The following is a 13,694-nucleotide window of genomic DNA, read 5'->3' as shown; positions in this document are numbered from 1 at the left end:
CTTACACTTGTTTATCTCTGCAACTTACATGCTACATTGATAGAGACCAAGAAGGTCTTGTGGGAAAATCCAGAGTCAAAGCTTTATTCTAAATTAATAATGATTCCAGAGAGGACGTGACAGAAGTTCATTTATATATTTGTAATAGCATTCTTAATTCATTTCATTTAGTTGAAAAGTACTACCAAATAAGACAGGAATATGGTCACATCAAGCCATAAGCAACCATCTGGCACAGGCAATGGAGGAAACATGATCTAACAAAACGGTTTCAATCTAAAACAATAACATAATTTACTGGCATAATTTACATATTACTGTTTAACTATTTATGGTTTTATTACTATTTATTATTTATGGTGCAACAGTAACGAAAACTAATTTCCCTCTGGATCAATAAAGTATGACTATGACTATGATGGAACCTGAAAATATAAGAAAAGCTGGGCTCTGCAAACAGATAATACAGAGCAAAAAGTCCTTTTTTTTGATAATAATTGTGTTTTGTGATCGTTCAAAGAGGGAAAGAAAGAACAAAAGAGGACCTGAGAATAAACGACGAAGAGAGTAAATGATGAAAATGAATGGAGACTGGAAGAAGAATGGAAGAGACAAAGGGGGTAAAGGTGTTATCTGATGGTGAAAAAGTGGGAGTTAGATGAGGAAATCATGACCAGCATAGAAGGAAGATGAGCAGCAAAATACATTGAGGATTGCGAAGCAATAAGATGAATAACTATCCACAATGTAAAGAAATTTCTTGAGTGGAAAAATTATTGCTAATTAAAGCAGCTTGTGTGCATGTTGAGTTCAAAGTAAATATAGAACAACTTGAAAAGAGTTCAAAGTTTCTTACACAATAAGTGTATCACTTAATACAGTAATCCCCAATGGGGGCAGTTATGTGTCCCAAGGGGGCATTAAGGAAATAGAAGTCGCCGAGGGGCATTCAAGATCCTTGGGAGGCAGGGGCAGTAAACAGCACCCTAACTTGAGGCACGAGACCTGACCGACCTTGTCAACTCACTGCCATCGTCAACATCCAATAGGCATTCCCAGTTTGAATTAATGTTTTATTTTAGTTTAGTCCCGTTAATGATGGATAAATACGTACGGCATGATCTACGAATGTGAAGGCGGTGTAGCCTTAAATCCTAATCCTGCTAGGGAACAGAAGCGACAGAAAGTACATCAATACAATGTTACATACCAGGAGTGTGGTTTTATTATGTTCCCGTCAGATCAATGATGCACCAAGCGTCTTATTTGTAATACTGCATTGTCTAATGAAGCCATGAAACCATCAAGTTTGCAGGAACACTTCTGCAAAAGCCACCCTGTAAAAGCTACTTTTGGTATTACTCAGTTCCAGAGGATGAAAGAAGCATTTGAAAAGTGTTGCACACTCAAGTCGTTTGCCAAGAAAGCTAAAAATGACCTTGATAGTGGTCGCATTGACTCTTATAACATTTCCAAAAGGATAGCCAAGTGTGGAAAATCTCATACAATTGGTGAAAGATTAATAATGTCTTCTGTATCAGACATGCTCACCACTGTTCTCAAAATGGATACCAGTATTTTAAGCAACACACCTAAAAGTTGCTGGTGAACGCAGCAGGCCAGGCAGCATCTCTCGGAAGAGGTACAGTCGACGTTTCAGGCCGAGACCCTTCGTCAGGACTAACTGAAAGAAGAGCTAGTAAGAGATTTTTACAGATGGTGATTTGCAAGAGTACTGCTTACACCAGTTGTCATTGAAGAAGGATTTTCAGAATCGATTCAAGGATTTGAATGATCTGGAAGTTCTGGGCTGGGTAATTAACCCATTTCTTTGCGAGATGGAAGAACAGAAGAGAACTTGCAAGAAGATATTATCGAAATTCAGAATGCTGAAGAATGCTTTTCAAGAATGCCGGCTTTCGTGGTATGTGGCTACACTGTCCTATGCAGTTTCCTGGCTTTTGAAGAAGAGCCAAACTGCTACTCATTGCATTTCCATCCTCCTACATTGTTGAAAGATGCTTCAGTGCAATGAACCACATACTCACAAAAACACAGAAACCACTTGGACATTGTTTCACGTGGGGACTTGAGGCTTTTGCTAGATATTTCAACTCTTGCTAAAAACCATCAAGCTCAAGGATCACATTGATATTGAAGCTGTTACACAGGTACTGCGTAAGCTAGGTTTAAAGACAAATTAAATTTTAAAGCAGAACAATTTTTCTCGTGTTAGCATATGGTAGACATGTTTTTACACTATGGGCATGCCAGAAAGTATATTGTGCCTCAGATGTGCATTGGCAAGTATGAAGGTGATTTGGGGGGGGGGGGGGCACTGGCAAATATGAAAGTGTTTTAGGGGTGCATTGGGCTAAAAAAAGGTTGGGAAACACTGATTTAATACATAGTCTTTAAAACTATTTATAATTTTCAGGTCATGTCAAACAAAGTTTAGAGTACATTGGCAGAATTAATCTCATGACCCAGGCTGTAAAATTGAAGTCTTTTTGACTTCTACATTGAAGGACCCGTTTTCTTTAAACTAACTTGCTAATACATTAGCACATATTATTCTAAATTAACTCAGCAAATTTAATGAGTCTTTTAGCATTGGGTAGATTATGATGTAAAGGATAACTATCTTTAAAAAATGTTGAAACAAACTGAGGAAATTATTTGTACTGGCAGATGAGGAATATTTGTAAGAAAACCAAAATATGGCTCTGATTTGCATGATGAAAAAGTGGAATTAGTCTTCATTTAATAAAAGTTTCTGTATTCCAAACTCCTTGTACTTTTTCCTTGTAAAAGTGTTCTTATTTGCTCTTCCTTTTTGTGCCTTGTGGTGCATTGAATGGCATTTTGTTTGCCATTTTCTTAGCATTTGTCTGTCTCTCTTTTACAAGGCCAAGTTGCTAGCTCAATGCTTAATCCAGCATGGATAGAAAGTGTGCAAGGGGCTGGTCGGGTTCAAACTCAGGACTACTTGCCTCAAAGTCCAGCACTGATGCCACTACACCACCAGCCCACTAGAAGTGTTCTTACTATGTGCAAAACTCATCTTTCTTACTTAGACACAATGCAGAGGTGTTGCCATGAAACTTTTTTCCTCTTCCATAAATATTTCGTTTCACACCCTTCGGGTATTTGGATCTCCATGAAAACTTAATATGCTTTTATATTGTGGCTCAGGACAATTACTGCTTGGACTTGTATAGGTGCAGAATCCATCAGAGTCAACTTGACCATCACCCTTCATCCTGTCCTTGTCCACATTTTAATGATATCATTTACCAAGGCATGTATGAAATATTTGCACCTGCTTTTCATGGATTTTCTCCCTGGTTCATTTTCAGATCAACTCTTGAGTTAAATAATTGAAGCTCTCATTTGATGCAGATGGAAGCTTTATGCTGAAAAGGTTTATGAAACATATGGCTGCCCTTCCCAATTCATGATCACTGAAACTAGCTGGAGGTGCTGAGAAGTCCCATGATACCTACATAGCTTAATTCCACCATAATTATTCTCAATGTCCTTACAAGTATTTCTCTCCCATTTATTCAAAAACTTTATTTGGTCTCACAGCTTGTGAGAACTTGCTGTGAGAAGATTGTCTGGCAGATTTCTTTATATTACAAGTTACAGCTACAGTTCATTAACTGTGGACCATTTTAGAGTGACCTAAAAAGAATATCAAAGGTATGATTATGTATTTTCCCATTATTTATGTACAATTGGCTGAACATTGGCCATATCTTTTAGAAACATAGGCTACAGTTAGCAATATTCAACCCACTTTTCAGTATCAAGTGCTCTTTCATCTCCACTCAGAATATTAGTAAATATCCTATCTTCTCTGACCAGCTTCCTGTTTCTCCTTAACATAGTTTATTCCTCCTATCATGTTTGGTTAGTACAATAGTGGCATTTTTACATAGTTCCTTTCATTCCATGGTCAGCTATATGCTGTTAGATGGACCATATATACTTGTTTCCTTTTGAGTATTTTAGCTTACTCTGCTTCCAATCTAGCTTAGCAGCTGTGTATTTATCATTTCCTCTGAGATGACTGGAATTATTTGCTGACTATATTCATTAATTAAATGTACCAAAGTATCTGTTTGCCTCAGGCATTAGATATTATCAGTATAACTTTAGTTTCTGTTAGACAAAAAATTCAGTTTAGACTTTGTAATTGGAATTATTGGCAAAAACACTGTTTACTGGAAATTAGCTTTGATGTTGTACATGAACTAATCCAAGATCCGGCACAGGCAAGTAGCATGAGATGTCGAAATTATTGTTTTGACTTTTTGTAGCAATTTCCTTCCTTTTTGGACAGGGAAAGGACTACTATTTTATTTTCAGATTTGACAGACTGAAACTTTCAATATCATCTTGCTCTTACATCCCACAAATGTCACATTCGACACTTGAGGTTTGTATTTGCATGTTTGTGCAAACATGTCCTTTGAAAGAAAAGAAAGGATATTTTGTGTCAGGAGCTGAGGAAATGATGATATGGAACTTGGAAACAACACCAGAATGGAAATAATTGAGTTGATGATGCTGATTACGAATGCATGAAGCAGTGGAGTACAGTTTGTAAATTTCTTGGAATTCTCAAACAGCAGCTTGTTTGGAGATCAAAATTGATTCAGAAAGAGAGGGAAATGTAGCTGAAATCCAAATGGAATAGTTTGAAACTGGAGAAAAGTAATATGATTTTGGAATATGAACTGGTCTTGTTTGATGCCACACAGTTATCACCAGAAGACTCTTACAGCTGTAAATTTGTGGCTACAGATGCGTTAGACACTGGATAATGTGGAGCTTCACTTGTTGTGGGAGCACAGGGGTAGGAGTATCAAAGTTGGGCTACAGGTCTGAAGATCAAAGTGATTGGGGTGACATGATCTCAGCCTCAGAATGTTTTCTTTCTGTGGATATAAATGTATTAACTTGCTGAGCTTTATTAGGTCAGTCACTGTAAAACTGCTTAGACTGTAAAAAAAAATTATTGAAATAAAGTGCAAAGTTAAACAGGTTTTTTTCTCTGGTCACATGCTGGAGATGAAAAGTTCAACAGTTCAATGTTGGGAAAGGTTTTAAAACTTTGTTCCATCTGAAGGGTGAAAAATAATTCCCTTCGGCGCTTGGTACTAGCTTGATTGTGGCTGACAGGAAAGGGATCAGTGTTTTGATAATAAATGTCTGCTGTTCCTTTCTGACCAGTATTGAAGTCTTTTGTTTTGGCCTTTTTGAGGCCATTGCAGATTAAATCCACATGAATGCACTGACAGCAAGCTGACATCAAACGCCATTGGTTTGGAGAAGATGGGTTTTCAGCAGGAGTAGCTCAGGCACTCATCCACAAAAAGCTTTCATTGCCACAAATGTGGTTAGAAAAAACTGAATAGAACAGATTGACAGGTTCATCAAACGTTTTATATAGAACAGCACAGCTCTAAAGAATTGTGCACTTTCCATCCTGAGAACTGCCTGGAATTTCCACCCTAACACTTTCTAATTAATCACCACAACTTTTAATATTTCATTTAATTGTGTCAGTCAGCACTTTGAAGCTTTGTGATCTTTCGTTTGTCCCTTTGTTCAAGAGTCAATTTTTGCATGTGGTTTGACTTCTGCCGGAGAGTAACCAGGATATACATCATTGTTGTGCCTCTGCTCAGTTCCAGATGCTTAATAACTAAATTGATGTTGATGTCTATAAACTGATTGCAGCGCTTTATTCAAAACGCTGCAGCTGGTGCTGTAATTTTTTTTGTCATGAAGAGCAAAAATCTGAACCAAAAACAGAAGCTTGTTTTACCGAAGATGCTGTGCTGTTTTCTTCCCACAAGTACTGACTGACCCATTTGCGCTCCCAGAATTTTCTATGAATTATGTTACTCCTGCTGAAGAAATAAATCTGTTATTGCTCTAACTTCATATTTCTCAGTGAATCCATCTGACTGAATGTAGCTGCTGACGCGCAACTCTGATTTCTATTTTGTTTACAATGACAATTCCTGGCATTATATTTTCAAAATTAAGGAGCAGATTACAATATGCAGCCTTGCTATTCAAGCCAGTTGTAAGCAGTAAATTTGCTTTTCAGAAGTAAGAACATGGCATTGTGCTTAATGATTACTTAAACCTGGCTATTATCAGAATGATTGCAAAAATTTCTGAAGGTTATGCAAACTGTGCATAAGATTTGATGACTTAAGATTCTTTTTAATTTTGGTCCCACTCAAGATCTGCATGTGAATATTGCAGATTTTCAATGTCTGTGACATGAAAAGGACTTCAGGAGAATGTAACAATATAAACTGAGAGAGTGACAGCTGCCCCTAATAAACAGATATGCCCATTTGTATCATTGTGCTCAGATATCTATTTCCACATCATCATTAAAGTGTTTATATTGAACAGATGCACTGGAAAAGAGTGAGATCAAATCTTTATATAGGTACAAATATCTTTGGGTAATTGGGGAACGTTACAGTTGAGTGCAATGTACAAAAAAAAATTTTGTGTGCCTTTTCTATTTATAATACTGTGGATTCCAGTTAAGTGGGCCATCAATTAATCGACGCAGCTGCTTATTTGGAACAACTCTTAAAGAACAAAATATAATCGAGAAAATGGCCGGGATTCCCTTAATTTATTTGGGACACTATCCCACTTAATTGGGAAGGTAGACTGTTGCTGAACAGTCATAACTTCAGTCGTAAGCTCTTGTGTGGCCATTAGACACTACACCATGCTGAGAGTGAACAGTTTTTAAATAGAGTCAGTTGTGTGTGTGTGCTCAAAAAGCAGTGATTTTCTTCTCACTGATAGCTGGTGAGAAATAAACAGGAAGACAATTCAGAACTGTCTTGCTCACCGTGGTTTCAAGCATTCAGACTTGGAGATGTGAGAAACAGCCAGCAGTGAAAATAAAATGATTTCACAACTTTCACAAATTAGGAACTACGAAGAATTTGAAGCATTGTATGAAGGCAGTACATTATCTGCACTAGGAGTCTGTGCTGATTTTGCTTATTTGCAGTCAATCAAACTAATAACTATTAGGAATTAATACAGTTTTATTGTATTATAGTAGTATTGGTAGTGTTCTATTTTGTTCTGTATTTTATTGAAATACATAATCTGCTACTCAATTAAATGGTAGTTTGTCTTTATTATACCTTTATAATTATTTCCATGACATTGGGGGCATCCACTTAATTGGGCCAAAATGTACGGGTCTCGATGTGTTACAATTAACTGGAATCCATGGTATTTGTTAAGTTGGCTGCAACGAATTGCCACAGTAGAGTAGCATTTAAACAGGGAAGGTTCTGTAAAACTTGCAGGTTGAGGAAAAACTGTGAACCATCTGTTATTGGACACCCCTTTGGCCAAATACTGCATTTCAGATGATGCTTAAACACAGTTGAGGAAAGACTTCATGAAGTCAGCCCTTGTAATTGATATGTTCTCTTTTTTAATTGCAGAAACCACTCGCAAGTGTCTGTTTAATGGCACTGAGTACACAGATGGAGAGGTGTATCGCATGGAGGCTTGCTGGTTCTGCCGCTGTCGGGGTGGGATCTCATTATGTTCCAAAGTAGAATGTGGAGAGCTGAAATGTGAGAACTATTACATCCCTGAGGGAGAGTGCTGCCCAGTTTGTCAGGGTAAGTTTCCATGGACAGGAATGAAGGTCTAGATTATAAACTGGTGCCTCCAGCTAAAAAATAAACAATCACCCGGTATATGTTGCATTTAATTTACATTGTTCATACATTGTATAATCTAAGTCTTTGTCTTGGTCTAGCAGTGATTTACGAGATGGCCACTGGCAATAGTTTCAGAAAATGAGCAGATGGTATAATTCATCACTAACCTGAAATAATTCTACATTAATACATAGCCAATGAGAGAATCCTTCATGCCATGTAATATTGATAAAAGAAAGGGACATCTTTAAATGTAAAGGCTGCGCTCTGTCCTTTGGGAATATGGCAAGGTTGTACAAGAAAGAGCAGAAGTTGGCTCTTGTGTCATCTGTATTTGTGGCATGTGGAATGTATTAAATACAGTTGATTACCCCACAGCAATATCACAGATGGCTAGAATTTGTTGTGCATATGCATCAACTTTCAACTAGAAATGGATCACTTCTGACACCTTACAGTGTTAAGTTATGAACAGAAACAACCATGGAATTAAAATCTGGCATATCACTGTCAATGCATGCACAAAAAAGAACAAAACCTGCCTGTTTTTATACTTAAAATTAATTTATGAAATTGTGTTTATGGTACATTTGGTTATAAAAATGCTGTTTATTGAAAAATTACCAAATGGTTCTGTCCTAATTTGGTTAAAAAATTGTAAGTTACAATTTTGCATGACACCCAGAAAGCAAAAGTAAATTTTGTAATTGGTATTTCTCTCAATTAATAATTTGCAGTACTTCCCTTTTTATGAAAAAAAGCAGTTCTTCTAAGCCAACCATTTTGGAGAATTTTTCTTCCTTGCAGTATTTTGTATTTATTCATAAATTATGTCTACAGAGCATTTCGGGATAATGTACCCTGAATACTTAACTTAGTGCAAGATTAAGACCAAGGAATTCTCCAAGCAAGTTGCCTTTATCCCACAGTTTGTCCCTTTCATTCTGTTCTGATTCAGCGTGTCAACCCAAAGCATTGATTTGCACCTTTTGCCTCCACAGACACCGCTTGACTCACTGAGTTCATCCCATGCTCTGTTTTTGCTTTATATATACAATCCAATATCTGCAATCTCTTTTTTTATCTTCATTTAATCTTTAAAGACTGGTTAATATTTGTGAACTACATATGGAAAGTATACAAATATTTCCAATCTTTACCTATTTTAGGCTCTTAGATTTATTCAGAAATGAAATAACCATGTGTGGCACCATGGTTGTCATAGAAACCTTGAGCCAAGTGGCCTGTTTCTCTGCGGTACTGTTTTATAGTCCCATGACAAATACGAAATGCAAGCAATATAGGCCAATTAATACAAACGGAAAACAATCTAAATCTTGTGAGTAGGATCTTTAGATCATGGGCCTGCAGGCTACTGTCTGGATGTCTTTCATGTCATTCAATATACAGAAGCCATAAATTATGCTTACTCAGCATCCCCACTTTAAATGTTAAATCAAAAACAATGTAATAAAATTATGAAGTTCTCTTTCGGACAAGGCTGACATGTTAACAAAGCATATCGGCAGTCCTGGAACATCTCAGCACCCTAACTTAAAGATATTGATTCATGTCCTCTATTAGTTACGTCCTAGTCTTGGATCTGTTCTAGGCTTTCCATTTGTGTTATCATTGTTCACGACAAAATCTATTTTTGTCCTTTTTTTGTGATTTTTAAAAACACTACTTATACTTTCTCACTGTATTTTTCCTTCCAGTGTTTGTACAATCACTGCCAATGTGGGTAAATATCGGTCCTTGGCTTAGTATTTCTGGCCTATTTGCCTTGCAACGTTGCCATAAGTTATAAGTGTGGTTGTCATTCAATGTGCTTACCATTAGCCCACAGCTTTACTTCTGCTCTTCTGTTCTTGATTCTATGACAACTTTTGTTGATAGACTCTATTCTTTTTTTTTAAGCAACTGAACATCTTCAAAACCATTTCTAGTGAGGTGTCCCGGACCTAAAAAGTTAACTGTTCCTGTTTCCAGCATTCCATTTGAATTCCATACACCAGCCGCTAATCCCCTTCACTCCCATGATGCCCTGCCCTAACTAGGGCTTGACGATGAGCAACACATACAGCAGACATCAGTCCCTGATCTATCGTCTTCCTCCAAACCTCCCCTTCATTCACTGCCAAAGGATTTCTCATGAATGCTGTTGGCTCCAGCATTTCCGGTCCACTGTTTAGTTGTAAGCATGCTCCTGAACTACTAGTCACTTCTCATTCTACTTTGCTGCACCAGTCCCTATTTGATAATTGTTCCTGGTATCCTGTACTTATTTCTAGGAGTCTTAATGACACTGTAGCACTTTTAACTGAGAGTTTTAACCTTTCAGCCTCAATGTTAGGTTCCATAATTTTAGATTGCGACCACTCTCCCTAATTTCTAGTCCCCAGATAGCAGCTGCTTAGAATGATTTTCCTATTCCCATGTGCTCTAGGGTGGTTCATTGGCGCAGCTAGTAGAGCTGCTACACTATTGCACCAGCAGTCAGGATTTGATGTTGTGTTCTGCTTTGACTCCCGTTTACCTCTCACATTGTAAAATGTGTAGTTTGGTAGGTTAATTAGCTATAAATTGTCTCTAGTGTGTAGGTGAGTTGTAGAATTTGGGAAGGGGATTGAACAGGCAGTGGGGAGAATAAAATAGATTAGGGTAGGATTAGTGTAAAACTGGGTGCTCGATATCAGCGGCAGAAGTTCCAGTTTCTGTGCTGTAGCTCTTTGGCTTCCTCAAGACCCATTATTTGTTAATTCATGTTATTGTAATTGTAATTAATCCTTTCCTCATTTATTCAATCCTGTCATCTATCCCTTATTCTTTATTTCTCCCTCCATTCCCATAAGTCCCACCACAACCCTTTTCCTTCTGTACTCGTTTACTATTTTTTTTCATTTCTGAGTTTCACTTTAAAACTTGCTTCACAACCAGACGCTCAGAATGTTTTTAGCATTTTATATTTTAATTATATATTTGTATCATTTGCAGTATTTTCCAATCATGTGGCATGTCATATGCTTTCCTTATTGGTCTCACAAATTCAGTCCTTCGTAAAACACATTTCAAACAATCCACTGACTACATCCAATCTAGCACCCAATGCAAATAATGCCCTCATTCTAGCCTCCACTGATTCTCTCTGACTATGCAATCTTCTGACCACAAATCATTCTCCTTTCCTTCAAGTCCCTCAATGGATTACTCCTTCCCTGTCATCCTCTCCCTGACATATTCCACTCTTTTTTTTCCTATTCTGATCTAACTACAGTCTTCCCTCTTTGTTCATTCACCAGTTGCAGAGCTTTTGGGTACTACACCTCATCTGAATGAAACTCTCTTAAACACTTAAATCTCTGTATTTAATTACCCTGCATCTTTTAAAAAAAAAGTGATAGAATTCATCCTCTTAATGTGTCTTTGGCAGTGCTTGCATTGGTTCAGCTTTTGAAATCCCTTGGAATCTTTTGCAAACATTGTGAATGTTATATTTGTACAGTATTCACAATATGTGTGTGAGTGTACTACTAAACAGCTTCCTCCCACAGGCAGTCAGACTGCTAAATAGCTGCTCTACCTGACTCTGCTTTGGACACTTTTAACTTGCACTGGACACTTATAACTTGATTTTAACTAACATGTGGCTGTTGTGTTTACTATTTATTGTTATGTTTATTATTTAGTGTTGCATTTGTTATGTTATGATTGCACTGCTCCTGGGAAACGCTGTCTCATTCTGCCCTGCAGAGCTGATGTACGGTTAGAATGACAATAAAGTTTTTTGAATCTTGAATCTTGAATATGTACATGAGTGTGTGTATGTATAGGTGTGTGTGTGTGTGTGTGTGTGAATTGTTATAAATATCACATAGGGGATCAAATAATGAAGTCTGATTACTCTTTAGTAATGGCAATCAAATTGAATGGTCAAGTCAAGAATCTGAGCCTTGGGTTTTAAGGGAGTGATCATGTAAAATGAATTTCAGAAACAATGTGTTAGGTTATAGCTCACATAAACTTCATAAACATTTAACTTTCATCAGATTTCAGTCACTATCTGATGTCAAAACTGATTTTTTTTAACATTATCATTTTGCCCTTCATGATGTTGCAACAGAAAGCAGATGTTTTCTGCAAAGACTTGTCCTGATGAGAGATGAGAAATTCTGTTTATTGTTCCATTTTACTTTACATAAAATACATATCTTGAATGCCACATACTACAGGATCTTCCCTTTTGCAGTTTGAACCAATGCACAAAAGAAATGCTGGGAGCTTTTCCTTAAGCATTCAGTGAAATGTAACAAACCATATATCAGTAATTTTCATGCAATTGTGATCACAGTCTAGAAATACTACACAGTCAATCAACCATCATTTGTCATCATAAAACTACAAATAATGTGTTGCTTGATTAAAAACTTCTTGTGTTGGTAGCATTTATTCAAAACACCAGTGCTCAGGATTTTGGTGGTGTTGGATTAGCAGACTTTCTGAACTGCTGGGTGTAATTCCTATTAATACCTTAACCTATTTTAATACACGTTTTTGTTACACAGTATTATAATACAACTCCATGCGTGCCCAGTAATTTTAAGGTGAGTGCAGGGACCAGGGTCCTAGTGAGTCAAAATGGAGCCTCAGTGAGTTGGAGAAAGCACAAAAAGGGAAACCCTAGTTATCCAGAAGACAATATGGGAATCAGAGCCTGGTGTGTCAGAAACATCACCCGATCACTGAACAATCACTAAATCATCAATTAGAGGGTTACCTCTAAATTAAACTTTGGCCTCTGATATAACTTGGCAGCTTTAATAATTTAAGAAATGATATTATAAGGATCTATATGTGAGAAATATGAAAAATGGTGTTGAGCAAATATTGAATTAATGGGGATGGACTACTGAGCGTTCCAGTAGTGGCAATGAATATAGCTTGGGAAGGAAACTTGTCCATGAATAATCACTATAAATTATTTGGACTCATTGAAAGAATGGAAGTTGCCAGCGTACTTCTTATGGCTCAGTACCTGGAACATGAACTTGAAGAAGGCTAATATGCGATTGGTTAGATGCTATTTAGTGAATTGTCACAGAAGATGACTGAATTAACCTTGGTGACCCAGAACAGGCAATAGTGTGGACTCATTCCATTCACTCATTACTGCTGAGCTGGATAAGATGGAGTGACCCTATCATATTCATTCAGGGAGTAGAACCAAGGAGACTTTTAAAATGCATCAAGTGAAAATAATGAGCCAGAACTTGTTATCTGGGCAAGCTGCCCACTCCCACTGTGTGACTTGCGTACCAGCTACGGACTTGACTGGTCCAGATGTCAGTCTGCTGCCTGAAGCTGTCCGTAACCAGAATGGCAAACCTCTTCAAGGCAGCAGGGGCTTGAGTGGCATGGCGTTGTCATGAGTGGAAGCAGTAAAAGGAGGCAGAGCAGACTCCGCCCTTTCAACAGTTGAAAACATTTGGCAGCTTCGAAATCTATGCCACCAGATTATTCCAGCTGAGCAGGACACTGAACATTTCAGAATGCCCTCAATATTCAGAAGCGTTCAAATAATCAATAAAATAATTATACAAAGAACATCCATTTCAAGCATGGGTTTCTAGATGGGTTTTATAAGCCAGTCAGAGAAATCGAACAGCACCATCCCTGTGCCTAACAGGATCAAAATGAATGACTGAACATCATGCTGAAAAAAGTGCTTCAATCTCCTAGAGATCCAAAGCATGACCAGCCAGGATCAACAAGACATACACCTACAGAAGGAACAAGGTGAAGTTCAAAAGATGAATCTGAGGAAAAAGATGATGAACAAGGTGATGAGGGACAAGTGTCTTTTCAGATTATTGCTTAAGATATTAGGGATGACCTCCTTAATGCAAGGTTTTCTTGAGTTACACCAGAAGATCCGAATAACAAGAAAATGCAAGA

The 13,694-nt window shown here is 37.4% G+C and overlaps 1 protein-coding gene across 1 annotated transcript in view; it reads left to right on the top strand.

The window, feature by feature from the left end:
• The window catches only part of LOC140201650 (cysteine-rich motor neuron 1 protein-like), a 256,373-nt gene that overhangs the window by 179,961 nt on the left and 62,718 nt on the right, over positions 1-13,694 (top strand). The window contains exon 4 of the mRNA XM_072266101.1: positions 7,515-7,697. Coding sequence (XP_072122202.1) covers positions 7,515-7,697 — 183 coding nt within the window. The remainder of the gene's footprint in view (positions 1-7,514; positions 7,698-13,694) is intronic.

This window comes from Mobula birostris, chromosome 1 (genome assembly GCF_030028105.1).
Source record: "Mobula birostris isolate sMobBir1 chromosome 1, sMobBir1.hap1, whole genome shotgun sequence".
NCBI classification, from domain to species: domain Eukaryota; kingdom Metazoa; phylum Chordata; class Chondrichthyes; order Myliobatiformes; family Myliobatidae; genus Mobula; species Mobula birostris.
Note: the sequence above shows the minus strand (reverse complement) of the source record. Positions and strands in the feature narration are given on the sequence as shown.